Source organism: Rhodotorula graminis (genome assembly GCF_001329695.1).
Source record: "Rhodotorula graminis WP1 unplaced genomic scaffold RHOBAscaffold_18, whole genome shotgun sequence".
NCBI lineage: Eukaryota > Fungi > Basidiomycota > Microbotryomycetes > Sporidiobolales > Sporidiobolaceae > Rhodotorula > Rhodotorula graminis.
This window is the reverse complement of record NW_017264945.1, coordinates 125802-151704: the sequence shown is the minus strand read 5'-3', so window position 1 is coordinate 151704 and position 25903 is coordinate 125802. Positions and strand designations below refer to the sequence as shown.

The following is a 25903-nucleotide window of genomic DNA, read 5'->3' as shown; positions in this document are numbered from 1 at the left end:
AAGTCGACGACAGCGTTGCTCAGAGTTGCGCTCGAGCATCTGCGCCGGGTCGACCACACTCGACGTCCCTTCAGGACCGCGTAGGACCCCGCCGCAAGTCCCGCCTGGACGTCCACACCGTCGACTCGCCCTCGCACTGATGAGAACGAGGCTCGTCCGTCCACCTCGCCCCGCTGCCCCGGGAGCCGCCGCATCTGATCCCTCGTCCCACGATAGCCCTGCTGGAGCGGTACCGCGACTGGTCGAGAGCGCCGGAAGCGAGGGACGCGCGGAAGGGCGTTCCAGGGCTGATCGGCCGGCAGAGCTGTCCGGCACGGCGCAATGCAGGCACAAGTGTGCGCGCGAGCTGTGCGGCTGTGTGCGAGCTGGCGGGAGCTGGGCGTGCGCTTAGGCGGTTGGGCGCGAGAGTGGTGGAGAGGGAGCAGCTCGATTCGTTCCTCCACGTCGCTCTCTTCCTCCCGCTCGCGCACCCCGTTCTCGTTGCACAGAGGGACGGACCCCTCCCTGCAGCACGCCCCACAGCCCTTGCGCTATCGGGCCGGAGCAGAGCGACTCCCGCTAAGGCTTGGGCTCGTGACCGCCGCCCAGCGAGCTCGACTTGGACTCGGAACACTTCGAGCTGTCCCCACCTCGCTGTTCGGCACCGGCCGGCCGCTTGCGCTCCGTGGACGAGTCGCGCTCACGCAGGCAGCGCTGCCCCGCACGCAGAAGGCGACTCGCTTCGTATCGCGCCGGCCCCACTGCTGCGCGCTCGGAGCTGCTCCCCACCCTCGCTCGCTCTCTCTCCTCCTCTTCTTCAAGTCCCTCAACTACGACTACCACCAGCAGCACCATGCCACCCTCTGCCGACGTCCAAACTCAGCCTTCCGTCATCGACTCGATCAAGCGCACCGTCGCTCACGTCGAGTCGTCAACCCCGACCAAGGAGCGCACCAGCTCGCCCGCCGACATTGCTACGGCTTTCTGCGCCTCGCTCCAGTCTGCCTTCGACGCCAAGGACGTCGTCGGCATCGAGCGCCACTTCACCGACGACGGCTCCTGGCGCGACATCCTCGTGCGTCGTCTGCTCTCTCCCTCTCTCTTGAGCGCGAGAGGACGCACTCGCACCAATCTGACCCTTCTCTCGACATGTACAGACCATCGACTTTGACATGAACAGCCTGAAGCGCGCCAAGGGCGAGATCAAGCAGCACCTCGACAAGTACGGCGTCCCCGAGATCCGCAGCCTCAAGGTCATCAAGCCCCACGACGCCGTCATCAACAAGGACGCCAACTGGCTCCAAGCCTTCACGACGTTCGAGACGGCCGACTCTCGCGGCAAGGGCTTCCTGCGCCTGCGCGAGTCGACGCCCGGGTCGGGTGACTGGCGCGCCTTCACGTTCTTCACTGCCCTGTGGGAGGTCAAGGGCCACGAGGAGTTTGCCGGGCACCGTCGTCCACTCGGCGCAGAGCACGGCACGCACGACTCGAGCGAGAACTGGCTCGACCGGCGCCAGAAGCAGATCCGGTTCGAGGGCGAGGACCCGACGGTGCTCATCGTCGGTGGCGGCCAGAACGGGTGAGCTTTCTCGTCCTCTTCTCTCGAGCGTCTCTTCGCGAGAACCTCATCATCGTCCTGACGCCTCGTCCCTCCCTCGCGCAGCCTCATGCTCGCGGCCCGGCTTGGCGCGATCGGCATCAAGACGCTCGTCGTCGAGAAGAACGGTCGCGTCGGCGACTCGTGGCGCAAGCGGTACCACACCCTTTGCCTGCATGACCCGGTCTGGTGCGTCCCTACCCCTTTCCCGCCTCCCCTCGCCTCCTCCTCCTCCCCATCTCCTCCTCTCGATAATCCTCGACCTGACTTTTGCGCCTTTCTCCTTGTCCCACTCTCTAGGGCCGACCACTTTGCCTACATGCAGTTCCCTAAGACTTGGCCCATCTGTGCGTGGCTCCTTTCACCGTCCCTCGTCTCCCTTTCCCGCCGTCCCTCGTCCTCTCGAACTAGCGCTCACATTGTCGAGCATTCACGCAGACACGCCCAAGGACAAGCTCGCCAACTACATGGAGGAGTACGCGTCGCAGATGGAGCTGAACATCTGGCTGCAGTCGTGCGTCGTCATGTTTCCCTCGCCCTCCCGCTCGGACCCCTTCCGACCAATCGAGAGGACCCGACTGACCCGGCCGCTCCGTCCACAGGACTATCGAGCGCAACCCGACGTACGACGAGCAGACCAAGCAGTGGACCGTGCGCGTCAAGCGTGAGGGCCAGGACGACCGCGAGATGCACGTCAACCACCTCGTTCTCGCGAGCGGGTTCTCGGGCGAGCCTCGCCTTCCCTCCTTCCCTCGGGACGAGTTCAAGGGCTACATCACGCACTCGTCGGGTCACGCCGGGTGCCACGGCAAGGACTGGGCGGGCAAGAAGGCTGTCGTGCGTCCCTCTTTCCCCCTCTTGCGGCCGCAAAGCGTCGACTGACCTCTCCCTCTCGTCCAGGTCATCGGCTGCTGCAACAGTGGACACGACATCGCGGCAGACTTCTACGAGCACGGCGTCGACACGACCATCGTGCAGCGCAGCAGCACCTACGGTACGTCCTTCCCCTCCTTTCCCTCCCTCTCCCTTGTCTCTCTCCCTCTCCCTTGTCTCTCTCCCTCTCCCTCGCATCCCCCACTTCTCCTCCCGTCGTCGAGCCGAGTCGTTCAGCGTCTCGACGAACGCCGACGGACGACGAGTCACGTCAAAGAGCCGTCTGAGCGCGACGCGCCGGCCGTCCCGGCTCCTCCTCTTTCCCTCTCACTGACCTTTTGCCCTCATCGTCCGCCGCACGCAGTCATGAGCTCTGAGCACGGCATTCCCGAGCTCCTGAACGGCGTCTACGAGGAGGACGGCCCGCCGCTCGACGACGCCGACATCATGCTCACGAGCCTGCCCGTCGACCTGCTCGCCGAGTTCCACGTCGAGGCGGGCAAGAGGATCGCGATCAAGGACAAGAAGCTCCTCGAGGACCTCGAGAAGGCGGGCTTCAAGCACAACCCGTACCCGGGTTCGCTCTTCATCAAGGTGCGCTTCCATCTCGCCTCGACCGAGACGCCGAGGCCGTGACTGACTCGCTCTTGCCCGGCCTCGCAGTACTTCCGCGACGGTGGCGGGTACTACATCGACGTCGGATGCTCCCGCCTCATCGCCGACGGCAAGATCAAGATCAAGCAGGGCGTCGAGGTCGAGAAGCTCACCGAGAAGGGCGTTCTCTTCAAGGACGGTACCTTGATCGAGGCCGACATGAGTGCGTCGTCGTTCTCCTCCCCTCTCGTGTGCCTCGTCCTGACACGCTCTCTATCGCCCGCAGTCGTCATGGCGACCGGCTACAGTGCGTCCCTCGCCTCTCTCGAGCGTGCAAGTCGACCTTCCCAAACTGACTTTTTCCCGCTCGCAGCCTCGCAGCGCGAGACCGTGCGCCGGATCATCTCGGACGACGTCGCCGAACGTCTCGGCTCCGTCTGGGGCGCCGATGCGCAGGGCGAGATCCCGGGCGTCTGGGTACGTCCACCTCGACTTCCTCCCTCTCGCTCTCGACCAGCCCCGACTAACACCTCTCCCTCGTGCGCAGAGGTACTCGGGCGTCGACCGCTTCTGGCTCCAGTCGGGCAACTTGTTCCAGGCGCGCTGCTACAGGTGCGTCTCTCGTCCTGCCGTGCGCGCCCAGCTCGAGCCTGAACCTGACTCTTCCTCGCGCCCCGCCGTGACGACGTCCACAGCAAGCACCTCGCCATGCAGATCCAGCTCATCGAGCTCGGCTTGCGAGACACCGCTCCCGACGCCGTCAAGTACAAGCACATCCACGACCCGCGCTTCTAAGCGGTCGCACCCTCCCTCCTTGGTCTCGATACCGTCGAAGCCCCTCTCTCGGCCGCCTTTTTCGTCGCGCTCGTTCCCTTTGTTCGTCTGCTACCTCGAAGAATCCCAAGTCAGTGCAATGTACTCTACGTCGACTTCTCCGCGCTCTGGCTCGAGGAAAGCTCTCTCGAGAAGGTACGCCGCCCTCGGTCCGTGCACTTCTCCAGGACGAGTTTGCGCAGAACCGCTTTCCAGGCTCGCGGTAGAGAGCGATAAAGACCGCGCAGTGTCGACTTGCGGCGAGCCTGGACGCGAGCGTACGAAAGCGAAAGTACGGCGAGAAGGTCATCGAGAAGTCAAAGTCGAGCCACCGGCTCGTGCGTCTCGCAGCTTCGCGAGCGGCGCACGCTCGGCAGCGTGCGCTCGGCACCACTTCAGGAGGTACTCGTGAGCCAAGTTCGTACGCAGAGCTGCCGGTTCTCGGCAGGCTTCCGTCGGAACCGCTCCGCTCGCCGCCTTCCTCGTGCTCGCTCCTCGCCAGGAGCCACCTCCCTCCTCCACTCGCGAGCCGCGGTCGACCCCCCAACCGGCTCGCGATCCGGTCACCGGCGGCTCGAGCAAACCGAGCGAGCGAGAGTACTTGGCCGTGGGGGCTGCAGCAGCGTAAGGGGAATTTGGAAAGATGCTCGCGAGCTGAGCGCGTACCGCGAGGCGGCGCAGAGAGAGATCGAGCACAGTGCGGACGCGGCAAAGAGCGGCGGCGACTCGAACGAGAGCACGAGCGGCGTCGACGCCGCACCTTCTTACACGCTGGCGACGGTCATGGTCAGACACGCTTCTTCTCTCGCCGAGTTCGGCCTAAGCAAGCTGAGGAGGAGCGCGCTCGAACCGGTGGAAACGAGCGCCGCTCGCACAACGAGCTGCAAGGGACCGAACGCGAGCGGGTTCAAAGCACGGGCAACCTTGTCGGGAACCGCGCCGGATTGCCTCGGTTGACTTGCCTCTGCAATCGCAGCGACGTCACCGTGACCCGTTTGCATCTTTCGCTCTCGTCTGCCCGACCGCTCGCTCGAGTTCCGCCAAGAAGCGGCACCCACGCCGGGAAGCAGTCGTCCACTCTCGCACGCGCAGAGGACAGCCAGGGCCAGGTGCGAGCGTCATGCGAGAAGCTCGGCCACAGTGCCCGCTCGATGACATAGTAGCGACGTGCGAAACGAGCGCGTTCGAGAGACTAAACGCGCGCGCTCTCGACGAGGACGAGGAGGAGGCATTGGGTCCGTGCACCTCGCCGCGCGGACGAGGTTGGACCGGCGGAAAGAAAGGGAGGGGGCCCTGTGGCGACCACGGACGAGGAGCGTGGGCGAGCGAGGGGGCTCGCATTCAAGCGCGGGCGGACGAGGAGACCGAGCGCGGGCAAGACGCTAAAGGTGGCAGAGACTGCGGGGGGCGAAAGGGAGCACCCCGGGGAGCTCGTACCGTTCTCGTCCGGCTTCTCGCTCCTCTTCTCTCTTCCCTCCATCGCTCTCCCTGGTTCCACCATCATCGAGACGCTGTCGCCATGAGTCTCGTCAACGACAAGCAACGCACCAAAGAGGCGGCCGAGAAGCGCGAGTTTGCGCACTCGTCGCCCACGCCCTCTCGCGACGGCGCCATGAACCGCAAGAAGAGCACCTTCCAGGGCGCCACCATGGCTGAAGGCACTGCGTGCGTCCCACTCTCTCCCCTCGTCTCGAGCGTCGTCCACCGCGTCCCGCCGCTGACAGACTCTTCTACCTTCCCTCCTCCCTCGAACCTGTCGTTGTTGTCCGCCGCCCGCAGCATCGACGCCTCGGGCGTGCCGACCTACATGGGCACCAGCGGCGACAAGCTCGGCGCCCTCATCACCATCTGCGCGTCCATGGGCTTCATTCTCTTCGGGTCCGTCCTCGTCGTCGCCTTTCACGAGCCACTCCGCGCCTCGCTGACTCTCTCTCCTCGTCTCGCAGTTACGACCAGGGTGTCATGTCCGTCCATCTCGCATCGTTCCCGCTTCCCGCGAGGGACGTCCTGCTCACCCGCTTCTCAAAACTCACAGGTCCGGCATCATCTCGGCTCCGCAATTCATTCGCGTCTTCCCTGCCTGCGACCCGGCTCAGCAGGGCACCTACAAGGGTCCGTCTCTCTCGTCGTTCCGAGGTGGAAGAACTTGCTCCTGACCCGCGTCCTCGCCCTGCAGCCTCGGTCCTCCAGGCCTTCTACGTCGCCATCTACGAGATTGGCTGCCTCGGTGCGTCCCGCCTTTGTACGGGTCGCGCACGAGGGTCGCCGCTAACCTTCCACCTCCTGCAGGCGGCGCCATCTTTGCCCTCATGTTCGGCGACCGCCTCGGACGTCGCAAGATGATGTTCACCGGCGCCATCATCCTCATCCTCGGCGTCATCATCCAGATCACCGCTTTCCGTGGCTCCTGGGCCGGTGGCCAATTTATCATCGGTCGTATCGGTGCGTCCAACTCCTCCTCACCGTCCCGGACAAACGCGACCTCGAGCACTGACGGCGTCGTCCTCCTCGCAGTTACCGGACTCGGCACGGGTTTCGAGACGTCCACCATCCCGACGTGGCACGCCGAGTGCGCCAAGGCTCACTCGCGTGGCTTTGCCGTCTTCATCGAGGCCGCCATGTACGTCTTGCTCGTCCCCGTGCCCGAGTCGTCGTCGTCGAGCGCGCACTGACCTCCCCTTCCGCCTACGTACAGGATCTCGACCGGCACCATGATCTCGTACTGGGTCGACCTCGGCTTCTCGTACCTCGACTCGTCGGTCTCGTGGCGCGTGCCCATCGCGCTCCAGTGCATTTTCGCCATCGGCCTCATCATCATGCTCATCTGGCTCCCCGAGTCGCCGCGTTGGCTCATCTCGAAGGGCCACATGGTCGAGGGTCAGCGCGTCGTCGCCGCACTCGACCCGGCGCCGTTCGACAGCGAGACCGTCATCCTCCAGACCAAGGTCATCCACGACTCGCTCGAGGGCCAGCTCCGCCAGCGCAAGCGCGACCTCATCACCAACGGCCCGACCCAGCACTTCCGCCGCATGCTCCTCGGCTCGTCGTCGCAGCTGTTCCAGCAGATCGGTGGCTGCAACGCCGTCATCTGTGCGTCCTCGCTCGCCCTCTCCTCCAACTCGGCCTTCCCAAGTTGACTGACCTCCTCCCGACGCAGACTTCTCGACGCCCATCTTCGAGGAGTACCTCGGCCAGAGCCGCAACATGGCGCTCATCCTCGGCTCGGTCCTCGCCACCGTCTACGCCCTGTCGGCGTGCATCTCGTTCCCGCTCGTCGAAAGGTCGGCCGCCGCAAGCTCTACTTTATCGGCACCATCGGCCAGGCGCTCTCGATGTTCCTAATCATGGCGTGCCTGATCCCGGGCAAGGACAGTAACGCTGTCAACGGCGCCGTCGTCGGGTGCGTCCCACTCTCTCTTCGACCTTCCTCCCGACCTTCTCAAACTGACTCTTGCTCCTCCCTCTGCAGCATCTTCCTGTTCCTCACCTTCTTCGGCTTCACCTGGCTTGAGCTCCCGTGGCTCTACCCGGCCGAGATCAACCCGCTCAAGACCCGCACCAACGCCAACGCCGTCTCGACCATCAACAACTGGCTGTGGAAGTGCGTTTTTCTCTCTCCCTCCTCCTCTCGTCGTTCCCTAAGACTGACGTCGTCTTCCCCTGACAGCTTCACCGTCGTCATGTTCACGCCGCCGTTCCTCGCGTCGTCGGCCGTGGGCTGCTTCGCCTTCTTCGGCGCCATCAACCTGTGCTTCCTCCCCATCATTCACTTCTACTACATCGAGACGGCCGGTCGCTCCCTCGAAGAGAGTGAGTATTCTCCTTCTGAACGGTCGCGCGACGGCAAAAGAACCCCGAAACTGACGCTCCTCACCCCCGCCCTCCTCCTGCCCCCCTCCCCTTCCCTCCCGCCCTTACCTCCCTTTCCTGCATCGCCTGGGGGGTCTACAACGCGCCGTCGACGTTATCTTCGCGCGCGGCTACATCGAGAAGGTGTGGTACGTCAAGATGGCCAAGGAGATGCCCCGCCTGTCCGGCGCCGAGATCGAGGGCGAGTGGCGCCGTCTCGGCCTCAGCGACGAGGACCGTCCTCAGTCGGCCATCGGCGACAACGTCGCATAGACGTGGCCGCCACGAGCGTGCCCGGCGGCACCCAGTTCCTCTCTATCTCGCATCGTCGTCGACTTCCTCTCGCCCGCCTCGGGCCGAAGCCTATCTCTCGCGCTTCGCAGCGGTCGTCCCTCGCACTCTCGTCCCTCCTCGTACCTCGTCGTTCAGCCGCCCTGTGCCTACGCTCCCCCTCGCCCGTGTCTATAGAGCACCGTCTCCCCCTCTCCCCCTCTCGTAGATACCTCGCCCTCTGTTTGTGCCCCTCCCTCTCCCCATAGTTCGAGCTTCCTTGATACAGGACTGCGTCTTAGATCCCTTCCTTGGCTGCGACTGCAACGAGCTGTCGTACCTCGCCTTGGACGTCGTCGAGAACGTGAGAGGCACCGTGCGAGCACGCGAGCTCTGTTTCTCCTCGTTCGCGCAGACCCTCAGTTCGGGCCTTAGCTCGCTCAGATTATGCTCAACTCGCACGAAACGGCGCACTCTAGAGCAGGCCTCGCAGAAGAGAGAGAGGTCGCGCCCCGACTCGGCGGCGGCGAGGCGGAGTGGCTCGGCTCGCTCAACGACCAGTTGCCGCACGGCACACACCACGCTCCTCTACGCGAGCCAGCACACTCGCCGCACCTGCTGCCGCTCTCGCCGCACCGGCCACCGCGACACAGCGAGCCCGCGACGCGCTCCTCGTGAGCACGGACGAGATGAGCGCGCACGACGCTGCAAGCAGCGCACGGTCTGCGGGGGACGACGAGGCCGAGGAGCTACTGCCACAAGAGCTCCTGCGCGAGTTTGACGGCATCAACGCGTGTGGTCCGTCCTCGTCCTCCTCCCCCACCCTCTCGGACTGATGAAGCTGACCTGCGCGTCCTGCACCCCTCGCAGCGCCCATGGTCCGTTACGGCAAGCTTCCATTCCGTGCACTCGTCTCCCAGTACGAGACGCACCTCGTCTGGACCCCCATGATGCTGTGCGTCGCCCTCCCCCTCGTTCCCTCTCTCCCCCACCGAGCTGACCCGGGCCTCCTCACACAGTGCCGCCGAGTTCAGCCGCTCCGCCATCGCTCGCGACAGCGACTTCAGCACGTCCACGACCGAGCGCGGCACCTTCTACCTGCCAGAAGCGCACGCCGCTTCTCCTGTCGCCGAGTGGGACCCGTCGCCCGAGCCGTCTCGAGGGATCCACGCGTCGCCGAGCGCGCGCTCGAAGCGCATGCGCAAGGTCAAGGGTCGTCTCCTGATCCAGTTCGCGGCCAACGACCCCGTGCAGCTCGCCGAGGCGGCAGAGCTCGCCAAGCCGTACGTCGACGGCATCGACCTCAACTGCGGTCCGTCCCCTCTCGTCTTCTCAAGTCCTCCTACTCAGCCACTGACACTCACCATCGTCGCGCAGGCTGTCCGCAAAAGTGGGCGTATCACGAGGGCATCGGCTGTGCCCTGCTCCGCAAGCCTGACCTCGTGCGCGACCTCGTCCGGACGACCAAGCAGCGCCTCGGGTGGAACTTTCCGGTCAGCGTCAAGATCCGCATCGACGACGATCCTGCGTGCGTCCGACTCTCACTCTCCTCTCGTCCTCGCCGCCGCCTCGGACTGACGAGGACAGAGATGCGCGCAGACGGACCCACGAGCTCGTCACGCAGGCCCTCGCCGGCGGCGCCGACATTCTCACGGTGCACGGCCGTACGCGCCATCAGTCGTCCGAGGGCCACCCCGTCAACCCGGAAGGGATCGCGTTCGCGACGAGCTGCGCAAAGGGCGCCGTGCCCGTCGTCGCGAACGGCGACGTCTTCTCGCTGGAGGACGGCGAGGCGCTGAGGGAGAAGACGGGCGTGCGGGGCGTCATGAGCGCTCGAGGACTGCTCGCGAACCCGGTGCGTCCTCTTGTTCTTCTGTCGAGAGAAGGTCCGACGAGCCTTCCTGACGCTCTCGATTTCCCTCCCTCTGCCGCCTCGCAGGCTCTCTTCGCCGGCCACTCTCGGACACCCGACGCTGCCGTTCAGGTGCGTCTTCTCTCTCTTTCACTCTCTCCTTTGCGCCGTCCCTGACATCAACCTTTTCCCCTCCTTTGCGCTCGCACCCCTCAGGAATTTGTCCGCCTCTCGACCGCCCACGGCCTCATCTTCCCGCTCTTCCACCGCCACACGTCGTACATGCTCGAGTCGCGCTTCCGCACGAGGAGGGACCGCATCGCGTTCAACGGGCTCACGAGCTACGCCGGCGTGCTCGACTGGCTCGAAGCCGAGGAGCTCGTCGGCCTCGGCGGTGGCGAAGCGGCGGCTCGAGGTGGGGTCGTTCGCTCGTTGTAGATCTAGAGCTGCAGTAGAATGTTGTCACACAGTATCGCATCTCTCTCGTTCGGGCACGCGCTCTCGCTCGCAGGCTCGTCGAGAAAGGACAGGAATCACGAGCACTGTTGCAACAGGGGGGTGCCAAAGACGGCCAAGGAGGGACGAGGTATCGAGAGAAGTGGAAGGGAGAGGATGCGAGTTTGCGAGAGCGAGTGAGGGAAGTCGTGAGGGGGAGATGAGGGCAGGGCGAGGGAAGAGGGAGATCTAAACGGCGTCCTCGAGGACGAGACGAGGCGCGATGTTCATCGCGAGCAGCTCCTGCGAGGGGTGTGGAACGACGAGGTCAGGTCATGCTACGTGTGCGAGAGAGGAAGAGAGAGGCGCACCTGGAAGAGGAGCTTGCAGGCGTAAGGGAGCATGAGCTTGACGACCCGCTTGGACGTCTTGCACCTCGCGCACCACCCGTTATAGCCCATGAAGCCGCACTCTTGGCAGACGTCGACCTTGAAAGCGTCCGACGACACCATGAGGCGCTCGAGGAGGAGCTGCGACGCGCCGTGGGCGATGAGGCAGTCGCGCTCCATCTCGCCGAGGCGCAGGCCGCCGTCGCGCGAGCGACCCTCGGTCGGCTGGCGGGTGAGGACGGCACGAGGACCACTGCGAGTAGGAGAGAGAAGAGAGAGAGGGTCAAAAGAGGCTCGAGTGGGCGAGGAAAGATCTGCTCGAGGGAGAGGGGAAAGGGGGAGACGCACCGAGCGCGAGCGTGCATCTTGTCGAGAACCTGCGGGAGCGCGAAGAGAGTGTCAGGGTGCGTAACGAGGCATTACGTGTCTGGAAACGGAGAGAGTAGGACGAACCATGTGCTGCGAGGGAGAGAAAGGCGAGAGGAGGTCAGTGCGGCGCTCGACATGCAGGACGCTCGCGACGAGGGAGAAGGGGGACGCACCTTGAGCTTCTGGTAGTAGATGGGGCCCATGTAGACGTAGCACTCGAGGGGCTGGCCCGTGATGCCGCTCGTGAGGTAGTCCTTGCCGGCGTAGCTGTACCCGGCGTCGATCAGGACGCGGCTCATGTCCTCGGCCTTGCTGCCGCCGAACGCCGTGCCGTATTCGAACGTGCCGCGCAGGACGCCCGCCTTGCCGCTCAGGAGCTCGAGCATCTTGCCGACCGTCATGCGCGAGGGGAAGCCGTGCGGGTTCATGATGATGTCGGGGCAGATGCCCTGGTCGTTGAACGGCATGTCCTCCTGCGGCACGATGAGGCCGCAGACGCCCTTTTGCCCGTGGCGCGACGAGAACTTGTCGCCGAGCTCGGGGCGACGGGTCTGGCGAATGAGGACCTTGACGAGGGTCGAGTCCGAGTCGGTGTCGGTGAGGAGCACCTTGTCGATGTAGCCCGGGATCGGGCCGCGGTAGCTCATGCCCGTGTTCTTCCACGACGGCGCCGAGTCGCCGCCTGCGCCGCCGACGCCGCCCGACGCGCCGCCCTGCTCCGAGCCGGGGAGCTGGTTGTCGTGCGCGTTCGACGGCGTCTGCTTGTTGATGTAGACCTGGCCCGGGTTGACCTGCTCGCCGATGTGGGCGAGGCCGTCGAGGTCGAGGATGCCGTACTTGGGCAGGACCTCGCCCGTCTCGCTCTTGGGCGGGTCGGCGAGGCGGTCGTACCTGCGCGCACGTCGACTCGTCAGTGACGGTCGCCCTGCACGAGCCTCGCCCGAGGAGAGAGAACGAGAGAGAGAGAGAGAGAGAGAGAGATAGGGACGCACATGCCGTTCGGGTAGCGCTTGAGGAGCGTGACGTACTTGCGGAAGACCTGGCAGCGCCCGAAGCCGCGGTCGACGCTCGCGCGGTTGAGGATGAGGGCGTCCTCGATGTCGTAGCCCGAATAACTCATGACGGCGACGGTCGCGTTCTGGCCGGCGGGCAGCTGGTCGTACCCGATGAGCTCGATCGTGCGCGTGCGGCACATGGGCGTTTGCGGGTAGACCATGAGGTACAGGAGCGTGTCGATGCGGTTCAACTGGTTGTGCGCGATGGCGCCGATCGCCTGCTTGCCCATGGCGCACTGGTACGTGTTGCGCGGCGACTGGTTGTGGTGAGGGTACGGGATGAGGCCGGCGACGGCGCCGAGGAGCGTGAACGGCTCGATCTCGAGGTGCGTCGTGTCGGGCTTGAGCTCGTTCTCGTACAAGGCGATGTAGGCGTCGTTTTCCTCGTTGACGTCGAGGTACTCGATGAGGCCCTTGCGCAGAAAATCGTCGAACGTCATGACCTTGTCGCGCAGCATCTGCAGGGGGCGAGGCGGACGAGGGAGGGGCACAGTCGGTCAGTACGACGCTCTAGACGACTCAGAAGGAGAGAGGGGGAGAAAGAGTGGAAAGTGGAGCGCACCTTCATGTGGAGCTCCTTGACCTTGCTCGCCTGGTTCTCGACGATGATGAGCGGGCGACAGATGCGACCGCCGTCGCTGGCGATGTGGATCGCCTGCTGCTGCAGGTTGACGTAGATGCTGACAAACTCGTTGATGCGGCCGGCGCGGCGGAGCTGGCGGAACGTGCGCACGAAGCGCGGCGCGCAGCGCGTCAGGCCGAGCACGTTGCCGTTCAGGTAGACGACGAGATGCCCCTCGGCATAGATCTCGGTGCCGTCAAGGACGTTGATGTCTGCGAGGGTGGGTGTGGGACGAGAGAGGAGACGAGAGGGGACGAGCGAGGGCAGGGAAAGAGAAATGTCAGGTCGGCTCGAGGCGGACGACTACGACGACGACGACGACGACGACGACGACGAGAGGGAGAGAGAGAAAGAGGGGCGCACCTTCGACGCCGATGAGGAAGCAGATGTTCCAGATGGGCTCCTCGTCGACATCGGTCGTGATGTGGGTCATGAGGGCGAGGTTCTTGACGAGCCCACAGGCCTCTCCCTCGGGCGTGTCGCTCGGGCACAGCATGCCCCACTGGCTCGGCTGGAGCGCACGCGGTCCACTGACCTTGCGCGTCTTCTCGAACTGGGACGAGATGCGCGTCATCATGCCGAGCGCCGAGATGAACGACAGCCGGCTCAGGACGTGCGTGATCCCGGCTCGCTCCATCTTGAACCGCTTGAGCGACCAGTTGCCGGTCGAGATGGCGCGCACAAAGCCCTGGGTGATGCCGTCGCCGTGGAGCTGGAACTGCTTGATGGCGTCAAACTCGGTCGCGCGGTTGGCCTTCTTGAGGATCTTGTCGATGTTGGTCTTGAGGTCGTGGTTGAACTTCTTGAACAGGTCCTCGAACAGGAGCGACAGGAGCTGACCGGCCCTGTGCGGAAGAAGGATCGAGCGTCCTCGGCGTCAGGGACCCTGTCGGACTGACGAGAGAGAGGGAGAGAGAGGACGCACAACTCGAGACGCTTGTTGCCGACATAGTCGCGGTCGTCGACGTTCTTGGGGTCGTTCATGGCGAGGAGGACCCGGCGGGCCATGTTGGCGATGTAGATGGCCTTGGGCCGCAGGTTAAGGTCCTCGACGGGCACGTGCGCGAGGACGACGGTCGCGAGCACCTCGAGCGCCTCGTCGCTCGCCGGGCGCTTGGGCGCCCACCCGCCACCGCCGAACGCGCCGCCGCCGCCGCCGCCGAAGCCGCCGCCGGACCCGGGCGCGCCGGGCGTCTTGCGGATGACCTTGACGCGGTGGCCGATGTAGTCGAGCGCCTGCTGCTGCGTCTGGACGGGGATGGGCGCGCCGGCCTTGGTCTTGAGGTCGTCGAGCTCCTCGATGTTGATGGCGAACGCGGCGCGGTGGTCGTCGTCGTTGCCGCACACGAGCTGGACAATCTCGCGCGCCGAGACGATGCCGAGCGCGCGCAGGACGACGGCGATCGGGATGTCCTCGTGGATCGAGTTGTGCTTGAGGTAGATCTTGCCGTGCTTGGTGAGGACGTACGTCTTGGACTTGCGCTCGTGGGTCGACGACGTGACCGACGCCTGGACGAGGCCCTTTTTGGGCTCGGTCTCGACGATGATGCGGTTCTTGGACAGCTGCTCCTGGACGAGGATGACCTTCTCGGTGCCCTTGACGACAAAGTAGCCACCGGGGTCGAGCGGGCACTCGTTGTACTCGGCGAGCTGGCCCTTGGTCTTGCCCGTGAGGATGCACTTGTTGCTGCGGAGCATGATCGGGAGGCGGCCGATGCGGATGCCCTTGCTGACGACCTCCTGGCGGCCGCGCGTGTAGCGCACCGAGACGTACACGGGCGCCGAGTAGCTCAGGTCGCGCAGGCGGCACTCGTGCGGCGTGATCTGGCTCGTCGCTGCGTTGTCGTCGGGCCGCTCGGGCGCGCCGACGCGGATGTCGGTGTACTCGAGGAAGAAGTTGGGGTCGACGTCGGACGTGATGCGGGCGTTGGCGCGCAGGATGGCCTGCAAGTCGACGTCGACAAAGTAGTTGAACGAGTCGATGTGCTGCTTGACGAGACCTTTAACGGCGAGGAACGCCGGCAGGAGGTCCCACTTGTCCTGCAGGGTGAGGAGACGTAGTCAGACTCTGCGACTCGAGACTAGGAGGACGAGAGAGAGAGAGAGAGCGGACGCACCGTGACCGACTTGATGGGGTCGGTGAGGCTCTTGCCGTTGAACGTCTCCTGGCCGAGGGCCTCGAGGCCCTGGGCGAGGTGTCGCGGGTCCTTTGCGACGTCTTGGAGCGCCGCCATGTGGCCCTCGCCGCCCTGGTCGCGCGCCTTGGCCTTGCCCTTGCCCTTTGCCGAGGGTGGTAGAGGTGGTGCAGCGGACGGGTTGGACTTGGCCGTGGTGGAGCGAGGCGGGACCGTGTTGTGGGCCCTGCTGACGTCGACCTCGGGCTCGGCGTCGCGCATGTCGGTGTCGTTGCCCTCGCCCGTCTCTGCCGTCTCGTCGAGCTCCATGGGCTCAGAGGGGAGGGTGGCCGCGGGCGGGAACGCGGCCTGGTCGCTCGGTGCAGGCTGCTTGGACGATGATGGGACGGGTCCTGCTGCTGGTGGCGAGACGGACGAGTCGTCGTCGTTGCTGGCGGCGGCTGCGGCGGCGGGAGGAGGTGCCGAGGACGAGGGAGGAGGGCCGGCGTTGGCGGCTGCGGCCTTGCGGGCTGCGAGGGCTGCACGCGCGGCTGCGACCTTGTTCTTGGGCGGCATGGCGAGGTGCGCCTGGTCGAGCTGAGCCGAGGTGGAGTGAGCGAGACGGGGACGAGCGAGGCTCCAGAGATGAAGTCGGCGGGCGCAAATGCTCAACGCGACAGCCTCAGGGGGTCGTTCTGGCTCGGCGTAAGCCTCTCTGAGAGTCTGCTCTCCGAATCTACCGAAAGAACCAAGCCCGGAAAGCTGGTGCTCGAGCTGCGACGCCGCCTCTCGCTCGAGCGCGGACTCCGCTCTGATCTCATCTCCGAACCTCGCTCTGCTCGCCTGTACCAACTCGCGAGAGAGCTGCGAGCCATGAAGGTGTGCGCGCTCCTGTCCGGCGGCAAGGACTCGGTCTACACCCTGCACGCCGCCGTCGTCGAGGGTCACCTCCCCGTCGCCCTCGCGTCCCTCGTGCCGCCTCGAGGCCAGGACGAGCTCGACTCGTTCATGTACCAGACCGTCGGCTCATCCGGACTCGCCACCCTCGCCGACGCCCTCGACCTCCCGCTTGTCACCCACACCATCACGGGCACCGCGAGGAACCAGCGCGCAGAGTACGGCTCGCGCGAGGGCACAGCGGCGACGACGACGGCCGACGACCAAGGCGACGAGACTGAGGACCTGTACGACCTCCTCGTCAAGGTCAAGGCGAGTCCCCCCTTCCCTCTCTCCCTCACTCCTCCTCCTCCTCGCCCCCCTCCCCCACATGCTCGTCCGCAACCCAGCTGACCCTGCCTCGCACGCCCGCAGCTCGCCCACCCGGACGTCAAGGCCATCACGGTCGGCGCCATCCTGTCCAACTACCAGCGCGTGCGCGTCGAGCACGTCTGCGCCCGCCTCGGCCTCGTCCCGCTCGCCTACCTGTGGGAGCGCGACCAGAAGGACCTCCTCGCCGACATGGTCGACGCCGACATCGAGAGCATCCTCGTCAAGGTCGCCGGCGCAGGGCTCGGCGTCCAGCACTTGGGCAAGACGCTCGCCCAGATGCAGCCGACTCTTCTCAAGCTCGTGCGTCCCGCTCTCTCTCTCTCTCCCTCTCTCTCTGTCGTTCCTCGAACGCCTGTCCTGATCGTCACGAGCGCGGCACGCAGAACAAGATCTACGACACGCACCCGTGTGGCGAGGGCGGCGAGTACGAGACGTTCACGCTCGACGCACCGCTCTTCCTCCGGCGGGTCCAGCTGTGCGTCCCTCTCACTCTCCTTCTTCCCGGTTCTGAGATTCCCTCCGACTCGTCGTATCGATGGTCTTTCGCGACACTGACACCCTCATCTCACACAGCGACGCCACCACCCTTGTCACCTCGGTCCCCGACCCGAACGCGACCGTCGCCCACTGGCACCTCGACGCCCTCTCGCTCTCGCCGCTCAAGCCGACGTACGCCGGCGCAGAGCACGGCGCCGCACGGTGGGAGCGCGCGAGGGAGCTGTGTCGCGCGAGCGTGAGAGTGCCCAGGGTCGAGGGGGTCGAGACGCGCGAGTGGGAGAGGAGGGGGAGGAGGGCATACGCGAGGGCGGGCAAGGGGAGGGAGCGCGAGTGGGTGCAAGTGGCTCAGGGCGAGGGCCAGGGCGGGAGCGCGGTGCCAGCCGAGGCTCGACGGCGAGTCGCGGTGGGCGTCGGTCCGGGCGCGAGCGAGGTCGCAGGCGCTCAAGGCTCGTCGACCTGTGCGACGCGCGACGGGTGGCTGTACGTCTCGGACGTGGTGGCGACCCCGTCGAGGCGCGGCGAGGCGGTCGAGATCGAGGACGAGGTCCGAGCGTGCTTCGAGGTGCTCGTCGGTGCGTCCCCGCTTCTCCCTCGTCCTTTCTCCCTCTCCCTTTCGCGCCTGGATCTACTCTCGAGGCGAGCACTCATGACCTGACGCTTTGACCGGCCTGCAGATCTGCTCGGCTCGCATGGCGCGACCCTCCTCTCGCTCGCCCACCTCACCGTCTACCTCTCGACCACCTCATCCGCCTCCTCCTCGTCCACGATGTCCCTCTTCCCGCGCATCAACGCCGTCTACGCGTCTTACTTCGGCACGTCGCCGCCGACGCGCGCGTGCGTCGAGGTGCCGAGCGGGGGAGAGGGCAAGGGCGCCTGGAGGGTCAAGCTCGAGGGCGTCGCGCGCTTGCCCGGCGCGGGAGCAGGGGCGAGCGAAGAGCGCAAGGCGCTGCACGTGCAAGGGTTGAGCTACTGGGCGCCGGCCAACATCGGGCCGTACTCGCAGTCGGTCCTCGTGCGTCGCTGGTTCCTCCCCTCCTCCTCGTCGACGACCCGGATTGACCCCTCCCTTTCCTCCCGCGCAACTCACAGACCGCCAACCGCCTGTTCGTCGCCGGCCAGATCCCGCTCCTCCCCTCGACGCTCGCGCTCCCTCTTGCCCCTCCCTCCTCCTCGCCCTCCTCGTCCGACCACGGCTTCTCGCACGCCGCGGCCCTTGCCATGCAACACGCGCACCGCATCGCCGACGCGTCGCTGCCCGCTCTCGCAGGAGGTGAGCGCCGCAGGAAGGAGGCCGGCGTGCTGTGGCTCGCGCCGGTCGAGGGCGACTACGAGTGGCGCAGGAGGGTCGAGGCGGGTGCGGCGGTCTGGCGGGCGGCGGCGGCGGCAGCGCCTGAAGATGTCGAGGAGGAGGACGAGGAGCAGAGCGAGGCCGAGGCGGACCCGGAGCACGGCTCGGACGACGAGGCCGATGAGGACCTCGACGACGAGTCGGTCCCGCCGCTTGTCGTCGTCGAGGCTGCGGCGCTCCCACGAGGCGCGCCCGTCGAGTGGCAGGTGACGTACTGCGGCGGTGGGACACGCGTCGTCGACTGGGAGGGGGCGGAGAGCAGCGACGAGGAGGGCGAGGACCGAGCGGGGGAGAGGGCGGCGGACGAGAGAAGGTGGGACGAATACGGGCGCTGCGTGCGGATGGAGACGGGTGCGTCCACTCTCTCTTGTACTCCCTCTGTCAACGCCGACGAGGTGGTACCGCTGCGACGAGGACTGACCGACCCTGCACCTCGTCGCGCAGTTTCGAACACGACGGCGCTCCCGGTCGTGTACCACCGCTCGCCGGCGACGCCGTTGATCTCGAGCAATCCCTCGGCGCACGACGCTCGAGGGAGCGCGCTCGCCGTCCTCGCGTGCTCGCTGGGTGCGTCTCGCTCTCCCTCATCCGTCTCTCTCCCTCCTCCCTCCTCGTTCAAGCCTGACTCGTCCCGCCTTCCTCCTTGTCTTCTCGCGCGCAGACGAGCATGACCCGCACCCGCTCCCGGGCCTCGCACGACACGACGTCGCGCAGGTGCGCGCGTTCTACCGGCACGAGGTCGGCTCGGCAACCCAAGGTGCGCCCCTGCTCTCTCTCTCCTCTCCCCGAGCCTGTTCCTCGCGCAGCATCGTTACTGATCCGATTCCTTTCTTCCGCAGTGCGCGCCCTCGCACAGCGCGTCCTCGGCCTCAAGCTCGGCGCCGACGAGGACGAGGCCGCCGCGCCGGCGCTCAGCCTCGTCCCTGCCGGTTGGCTCGCCGTGCTCGCCCAGGCAGGCGCCGTCGAGGAGGCCGAGGTCGTCTTTGTGCTCGTCGGCGCGGTCGAGTAGAGCGGTCGGGCCGCGTTGGGCGTGCGATGCAGCGCGAGTTGCAGCGGTCGAGCAGAGTCCTCGGGCCTGGCGGCGAGGGAGAGCGAGAGACGCGAGAGGTTGCCTCGCCCGAGAGCTCGCTTGCGGCGACAGGGCGCCTCGTGCAGCGAGCAGGAGAGCGACGAGCGAGCGAGCGAGGCCTGACCGCAAGTCGAGCGCGTCCCAGTTTGGCAAGTCGGCGGCGGCCTCGACTTCTCCGACGTCGCAAGGGTCCACTCGCTCTTCACTCTCCCTCTTGACCCTCACCCTCACACTTCGACGCTTGAGCGAGCTTCTGGGCACTCGCACCAGCTGCCATACCCCGACCCTAGCCTCTCCAGCGGCACACGGCCTCGCCCCGTACCTGTCCGACCTCGCCCTCGACCCGCACCTTTTTCTCGACTCGCCCACTCGCGCCAGTTGCCCCGACCAGCGCAGCGCGGCCACGACAGCGCTCCGCCAGAACATTGCCCACCCACCGCCCAGTGCGCGCGACCGCGACTGGCGCCGGTCGTGCTGCTCGGGCCCGACCTCGCTCACAGCCGTCGACCGGCTCGTCCGCCTTGCACCGTTGTCTAGCTCTTCAATCTGTGCGTCCACAGTCTCCCTCCCTTCTCTACGAGTGCCCGCACGCCCCGCACGAGTCGGCTGGCTTCACTATGAAGACACAATTATCTCTCGACCGATGCGCGGCGGGAGTAAGATCCCCGCCCGCAACCACCCACGAGGACACACCAAATCCTACTACAACGGTATCAGAGTGTACAACAACGACGATGTGCACGGCGGCGGTGCAGCGCACACGGGGAGGAGCAGCTCGAGCGACGACGGGCACGGTCACTGACTCTCTCGCGCACGCGCTCCTGCAGCTCGACTCTCGCCTCGCCTATGCGCCTAGCCAAGCCCGAGTGCTTCGTCGACCCAGCTGGTGAGCCCTCCCCCATCCTCTCGCCTCTCCCTCCCGCCCCCGTCGAGCGTCAACGACGACAACCACATCTCCTCATGTCTTCTTTCTCCGTCGGATCCATCTACCCCTGTCGCAGGGGGCAGAATGCCGATACACGTACCAGGATACTGAGCCGCTTTGGCGGCAAACACACCGAGCACGAGCGAGGGAGCAAAGGACGGGCACTGACCTCTCTCTGCCTCGCCTCGCAGATTCCTCTCTCTCGCGCAGGCGCTCTCTCTCTGTCTCTCGGGTCTGTGGTGCGTGCGAGGTGGACGAGGCAGGGGTGCTCTTCGAGCTGCAACGAGTCGGTGTTTGTCCTGTCCTCGAGCGGTTCCCGAGTCGAGAGTGAGAGGGTCCGAGAGCTGCGCCTGGTGCATTCGTCCGCTCGCGTGTGCGAGTCGGCTGCAACGATAGAGCGGGTCCCTGCATGTCCAGCGAGCAGCTCAGAGAGCGATGTGGGCGGTGCAGCGAGTCGTTGAGCGTGGTCGAGCTCATCTGCGTCCGACAGACCTCTCGTGCTCTCGCCACAAGCTCGCCAGCCCTGCGAGCACCGACAGTCGACAGCCATGGCACCACACACGACCACGGCCCCGCTGACCGAGCTCGTCCTGTCGTCGACGGCCTCGTCGTCCCCCCTCCCGACCCTCTCGCTCCACAACCCGCTCACGGGCGCGCTCGTCTACTCGTTCCGCGCGCCGACCGCCAACTCGGGCACTCTGACTGCTGGTGGAACGGCCAAGAAGCGCGCGGGCGACCCGGACAACGAGCAGAGCTTGGAGGGCCGGAGGACGCTCGCCGTCGTCGAGGGCGCCAACGGCAGCGGCGGCTTCATCGCTGGACTCGGCGGCAAGGACGGCAGGGCCGCGGTCAACGTGTGGAACTTTACCCGGGTGCGCCCCCGCTCTCCGTCTCTGTCCCCACCCTCTCGCGCGCGCTCACCCCTCACTCGAACGCTCGCAGGAGACGACGCACCACCGCCTCATCCCGCCCGTGCGCCTCTCGGTCATGACCGTCAGCCGCGATGGCCTCTACATGGCAGGCGGTACGCCTGACGGCCGCATCTTTTTGTGGGAGGTGCGTCCCTGCCCTCCTCCTCCTTCTCCCGCACGACCTGACCGCGTTGAACACCCAGATGTCGAGCGGCAACCTGCTCGTGACGGTCGACGCGCACTACCGGGCTGTGAGCGCGCTCGAGTTCTCGGACGACGGCGCCGCGCTGGTCAGTGCGAGCGAGGACGCCGGCGTGTCCGTGTGGGCTCTCGGTCGGTGCGTCTCTGCGATCCCTGTCCCTCTCGGTCCACCCTGCCCTCTCCCCCTCTCTCCATCTCCTTTCCTTCTCGCACTTCCTGTCCCTCGCCATCTTCTTTCGCGCCCGGCCCGTCCGTCTTACTGACTCTCTCGCCCTCCCTCCTCGAAACAGCCTCCTCGCCGCGACGCCCATGAACCCGCCTGCGCCATTCGCGACCCTGTCGGACCACACGCTCGCCGTGACCGACGTCGCCGTCGGCATGGGCACGTTCCCGCATTGCCGGGTCGTGACCGCCTCGATGGATTCGACCGTCAAGGTGCGTCGGCGCGCTCTCTGCCTCCTTGGGCGCACGATCGGCCTCGCAGGGGCCCTTTACCTGCGCTCTGCCGGCAGCAGGACATCGCCTGACGCACTCTCTCGCGCCTCGCCCCGCAGATCTGGGACCTGTCGACCTCGCCTGCGTCGCTCCTGTCGACCTTCTCGTTCCCGCACCCGGTCACGCACGTCGCCGTCGACGCCCTCGAGCGCTTCTTCTTCGCCGCCGGCCCGTCGTCTACCTCTTCCTCCTCGTCGACGTCCACCTCGAGCTCGGCCGCTGTCGATGCGGCACCAGCACCTGCAGCGGCGGGCAGCCGGGTCGTGCGCGTCAACTTGTACCGCAAGCGGCGTGACGAGTTTGGGATCGAGGTCGCTGAGCCGGTTGGTGGCGGTGGGCGAGGAGAGACGGAGCGCGTGGGAGGAGGACCGGAGGAGAGCGTCAAGGAGGGAGAGGTTTACGAGGTCCCGTGCGTCGCTCGCTTTCCCTCATCTCCTCTTTCTCCCTCGTCGTCGACGCCTCATTGACACGAGCTCCATAACACACAGTGATACGATCACGGCGTTGCACCTCTCGCATTTCTCGCCCACCCTCCTCGTCGGCACCTCGTCGACGCACACCCACGTCCTCTCTCTCCCCTCTCTCCTCGCCTCGCGCATCCTCGCCCCACCTCCCTCATCCACCTCGCCCGGCCCCATCACCTCGCTCGTGTCGCTCCTGCGCCCGGCCGAGCTCGGCGCCGCGTCCGCCTCGACCGGCTCGACCTCGACCGCCGCAGGCGGCGCGCCCGACCTCCCGCAGCGCGCCATCATGCCCCAGGGCATGGGCCGCACCGTCGTCCCGCCTGGCGACCGCGAGCGCGGCGGCACGGGCGCGCGAACGGTCGACGTGCGCATCGGCCGCGCGAGCGACGTGCGCGAGCTGCTCTCGCCGGCGGCGGGCCTCTCGCCGTACGCGCTCTCGGCCGCAGCGGGCGCAGCTGGTGCAGGTGCGGGCGCGGCGGGAGCTGGGGCTGGGGCGGGCGACGCGCTCGAGCGGGAGCGGCGCCGGGCGGCCGACCTCGAGCGCGAGGTCGAGTCGCTCAAGCGGCAGCTCGGGCGCGCGGTCGGGCAGAGCGAGAAGGTGTGGAGCAAGGCGGTCGAGGGGGCGCTCGCCGGCTTGTAGAGCGGTCGCTGGCGGACGAGACGAGACGAGGCAGGAGGATGGCTGCAACGACATCGGCCGAGGGCGCTCTTGCACGACCACCACGAGCGACGCAGAGAACGACGCTCTCGAGAGACCGAGAGGTATAATCGGACAGAGTTACAGTGACGACACGATAAAAGCTAGCTCGACCCTTTTGCGCGCACAAGCCTCTCCTCCCCTGCTCGACCACCTCGTCGACCCTGAACGAGTTGCTCAGCCCTGCTTCTGCTGCGCCTGCGCACGAGCGTCGAGGATTGTCAGTGCTGGTCCACCGACAGAGAGACTGGTCGACGAGGAGAGAAGGAGAGAGAGGGAGAGAGAGAGGAGAGGAAGACGCACGAGGAGAGCAAGGAGCGCTTGGACCTGCGCCGGGGCCTGCGCCTGACCCTGCGCCTGCGGCGACGCCGGCCCGTTGGCGGGAGCAGGCGAGTACCCGCCGCCCTGCTGCTGCTGCTGCTGGGGCGTCGAGCCGCCGTCCTGCGACGGCGCACCGCCGGCCGAAGAAGGACGGCCTGGCGCGCCCGCCGCCTGCGCGAGTAGGCTCGTCACCGCTGCGGGCAGGCTCGACGACGCCGACGCCGACGCTGACGACGGTGCGGCCGCGCCGAGCGGGCTACCGACGGCCGGCGGGAGCGGCGACGCGCCGCTGTAAGGCGCGGCGGCCTGAGCGGCGGGCGGTGCCGGGGTGGGCCCGGGCGCGTACGACGGGTAGCCGTGGCTGTACTGCTGCTGCTGCGGGGCGCCGTACTGGCTCTGTTGCGCGGCGCCCGCGCCGAGCGCGCCCTGGTTGTTGGCGACGAGCGACGCGAGGAGGTCCTGCATCTTTTTGGCGTGGTCGACGCCGTGAGGGGCGGGAGCCGGGGCGGCGGCGGCGCCGGCGCCGGGAGGAGGTGCAGCTGCGCCGTAGGGCGACATGGCGGCAGGAGGAGGGGGAAGTGCGCCGGGGTAAGGCGACGCGCCGCCCGGGTAAGGCGACGCGCCGTGAGGAGGAGGGGGCGGGCCGCCGTACGCGCCCGCGCCGGGCGGCTGCTGGTAGCCGTAGCCGCCGTTCGACGCCTGCGGCGGCTGGGCGGGCACGGGCACGGGCGGCGGAGCCGGCGCGGGCTTGTCCCACTCGAACGCGAGGTCGAGCGTGCCGCCGCCCGGGAACGGGGTCCCGTTGAGGTGGTCGTACGCCTTGACGGCGCCGCGCGAGTCAAAGTACTCGATGTACTTGATGTCGTCGCGGCGAGGGTCGGCAAACACGAGCTTGATGTCGCCAAAGGGCGCGAACCGCTGGTGGATGTCGTGGTCGGACGGGCCCGACGACAGGCCCGGCGGGCCGTTGCGGATCTTGATCGAGAGCGTGCCCTGTGGGTGCGAGAGTCAGTACAGCGAGGCGAGGAGAGAGAGAGAGAGGGAGAGCAGGGCCGACGCACCTGGCCCGTCTCGCGGTCGCAGCCCTTGGCGAGGTCGGCGTCGCGCGGCAGCGAGTAGTGCACGTCCATCTGCGGGTGGGTGAACAAGGGCGAGAGTCAGTCGACGTGTACGAGGAGGACACGCTGCGCGCGAGAGGGAGACAGAGAGAGCGACGCACGGGCCGCCCCATGAGCGGGAACTGGTGCATGCGGTCCTTGGCCATCATCGCCGCACGCGCATCGTACTGCAAGGTGTCGAGATCGTCAGTGACGTGAACGTCGGGCGTCGACCGAGAGAGGAAGCAGAGGCGGGCTCACGTAGGTGACGAACGCGATGGCGCGCTTCTCGACGAGGTCGAAGAACGTTTTAATGTCGCCGATCTCGGCAAACGGCCGGCGCACGTCCTCGGGCATGAGGCCAAACTGCAGGGGAGGGTACGAGGACGAGTCAGGGCTCGCTCTACTGCATCGACGTGCGCCGAGAGAACGAGGCCTCTCGAGCGCGCGAAGGTCCGGGAGCGAGCGCGCCGACGCACCTTGAGGTTGCGCACAAACAGGGTGCGGCACGGTCTCTCGCGGTTGACCCTCTGGCGGATGACCTCGCCCTCGTCGCGCTCGCCGGGCGCCGGTCCACCACGGGCGAAAGGGTCTGTGCGGCAACGAACGAGGCGCGAAGGGCGAGAGGGGGCGAGGACGAAGGGGCGAGGCAGGGGGACGTGGGCACGAGAAAGGGTCAGTTCGCTCTCGTTGAGGCTCGCCGGACGGGTTCTGCTCGAGCGAGTGCGAGACGGGCGAGGAAAGCTGTATCCGAGACCTGTGCGCCGCTGCCGCACGACTCGCGCTCCCGACGCTGACGCTGACGCGGACGCTTCTCGCCTTTCCTTGCGCGCACACACGCCGCTCGCCTCCTGACGATCATGGACACGTCGCGCGTGTCGAGCGAGCTCTGCCCTCGCGTGCAGCATTTCCGTCGAGCGCTCGCGCTCTGCCCGCGCACTCGCCGATGGGCTCGACTGCCGACTCGCCGCACGAGACGTGACGTGAAAAGACGACGACGTTGCGAGTCGAAGAGGATGTGTGACGAGGAAGAGGATGGGAGAAGGGAAAGAGGGGACGCACCGCCGAGGTCCTGCCGCCCGAACGCGCTCCCACCACCGCCGCCGCCGCCGCCGTAGCCACCAGGAGGCCCGCGAGGCGGTCCACCGCCGTAGCCGCCGTACCCACCACCCTGCGGCGGCCCGTACCCACCGCGGTCGTCGCCGCCGTATCCCCTCGCGGGCGGTCCACCTGCTGCTGCGCCGCCGCCCGCTCCGCCACGGCTGTAGTCCGGGCTCGCGCTGCGCCTCCTGCCGCCCATGCCGCCGGCCGGAGCGCCGCCGCGCCCTGCGCCCCACCCGCTGTCCCTCGCGCCGCCGTACCCTCCCGCGCCTGCACCTGCTGCTGCACCGCGCTCGCGGTCGTCGTACGGGCCCGGGCGGTGGGCACCGCGGTCGCCGCCGTAGGGCTGGTAGGCGCCGCGCTGGGGCCCGCCGCCGTAGGGCGCGGCGGCGTAAGGCGGGCCAGGAGGAGGGCCGGGGGCGCCGGGTGGAGGGCGAGACGGGGCGGCCGAGGGGTTGTGGCCCGGGTAGTTGCTGTACTGGCTGCTCATGGTGCGGTGTGTGGGCCTCGTGAGCTGAGCCGAGCTGTGGGTAGCGAGGAGGAGAGAGGAGCTGAGAGCTTGCAAGCTCGCGCGTGATGAGGCGGCCGTCCTCGGTTGATGGTTGCAGGGCTCTGTCTGGCTGACTGCAAAGGTATCCCAGACCCTTCGACTGGATCGAATGCACCGCTAGAGCGAGTCGAGGCGAGGGTGTCTCT

The 25903-nt window shown here is 67.0% G+C and overlaps 7 protein-coding genes across 7 annotated transcripts; 5 read left to right on the top strand and 2 right to left on the bottom strand.

Annotated features, from left to right (window-relative positions):
- Positions 1-832: 832 nt before the first annotated feature.
- Positions 833-3976, top strand: RHOBADRAFT_39941 (uncharacterized protein; the record flags this gene model as incomplete). The annotated part of the gene is made up of 13 exons (XM_018413671.1): positions 833-1054; positions 1137-1558; positions 1643-1765; positions 1877-1923; positions 2015-2090; positions 2179-2413; positions 2477-2570; positions 2814-3043; positions 3113-3266; positions 3330-3350; positions 3417-3520; positions 3591-3655; positions 3739-3976. The coding sequence occupies 13 exons, from the start codon at positions 833-835 to the stop codon at positions 3836-3838; spliced, it is 1893 nt and encodes a 630-aa protein (XP_018267945.1). The 3' UTR covers positions 3839-3976.
- A 1399-nt stretch (positions 3977-5375) lies between these two features.
- Positions 5376-7978, top strand: RHOBADRAFT_47346 (uncharacterized protein; the record flags this gene model as incomplete). Its single annotated transcript, XM_018414969.1, has 13 exons — positions 5376-5521; positions 5636-5734; positions 5803-5820; positions 5892-5968; positions 6033-6083; positions 6146-6298; positions 6371-6476; positions 6552-6946; positions 7014-7129; positions 7153-7256; positions 7326-7457; positions 7524-7569; positions 7847-7978. 13 exons carry the CDS (start codon positions 5376-5378, stop codon positions 7976-7978), a joined length of 1575 nt encoding a protein of 524 aa, XP_018267944.1.
- Positions 7979-8722: 744 nt separating this feature from the next.
- On the top strand, positions 8723-10306 carry RHOBADRAFT_39937 (uncharacterized protein). The gene is made up of 7 exons (XM_018413670.1): positions 8723-8773; positions 8846-8930; positions 8995-9287; positions 9353-9503; positions 9575-9830; positions 9915-9959; positions 10044-10306. Exons 2-7 carry the CDS (start codon positions 8851-8853, stop codon positions 10263-10265), a joined length of 1047 nt encoding a protein of 348 aa, XP_018267943.1. The 5' UTR covers positions 8723-8773; positions 8846-8850; the 3' UTR covers positions 10266-10306.
- A 46-nt stretch (positions 10307-10352) lies between these two features.
- On the bottom strand, positions 10353-14931 carry RHOBADRAFT_39933 (uncharacterized protein; the record flags this gene model as incomplete). The annotated part of the gene is made up of 10 exons (XM_018413669.1): positions 10353-10565; positions 10634-10904; positions 11000-11028; positions 11105-11110; positions 11194-11911; positions 12013-12533; positions 12638-12909; positions 13061-13542; positions 13623-14737; positions 14815-14931. 10 exons carry the CDS (start codon positions 14929-14931, stop codon positions 10512-10514), a joined length of 3585 nt encoding a protein of 1194 aa, XP_018267942.1. The 3' UTR covers positions 10353-10511.
- Positions 14932-15684: 753 nt separating this feature from the next.
- RHOBADRAFT_307 (uncharacterized protein) lies at positions 15685-16556 on the top strand (the record flags this gene model as incomplete). The annotated part of the gene is made up of 3 exons (XM_018412918.1): positions 15685-16014; positions 16123-16380; positions 16464-16556. Coding segments are annotated over 3 exons (681 nt in total), but the record flags the coding sequence as incomplete, so codon positions are not given.
- A 3912-nt stretch (positions 16557-20468) lies between these two features.
- On the top strand, positions 20469-22712 carry RHOBADRAFT_56275 (uncharacterized protein; the record flags this gene model as incomplete). Its single annotated transcript, XM_018418272.1, has 6 exons — positions 20469-20792; positions 20863-20976; positions 21035-21168; positions 21323-21467; positions 21587-21936; positions 22016-22712. The coding sequence occupies 6 exons, from the start codon at positions 20469-20471 to the stop codon at positions 22629-22631; spliced, it is 1683 nt and encodes a 560-aa protein (XP_018267940.1). The 3' UTR covers positions 22632-22712.
- Positions 22713-22750: 38 nt separating this feature from the next.
- On the bottom strand, positions 22751-25697 carry RHOBADRAFT_56274 (uncharacterized protein; the record flags this gene model as incomplete). The annotated part of the gene is made up of 7 exons (XM_018418271.1): positions 22751-22886; positions 22992-24002; positions 24071-24139; positions 24229-24294; positions 24368-24472; positions 24586-24698; positions 25169-25697. The coding sequence occupies 7 exons, from the start codon at positions 25695-25697 to the stop codon at positions 22866-22868; spliced, it is 1914 nt and encodes a 637-aa protein (XP_018267939.1). The 3' UTR covers positions 22751-22865.
- Positions 25698-25903: the final 206 nt, after the last annotated feature.

Bases quoted from the DNA above. Each gene is read 5' to 3' on its own strand.
- RHOBADRAFT_39937 (XM_018413670.1), top strand. From the start codon at position 8,851: ATGGTCCGTTACGGCAAGCTTCCATTCCGTGCACTCGTCTCCCAGTAC. The intron at 8,931-8,994 runs GTGCGTCGCCCT...CTCCTCACACAG, and splicing joins GTCTGGACCCCCATGATGCT to TGCCGCCGAGTTCAGCCGCT. The intron at 9,288-9,352 runs GTCCGTCCCCTC...ATCGTCGCGCAG, and splicing joins CGGCATCGACCTCAACTGCG to GCTGTCCGCAAAAGTGGGCG.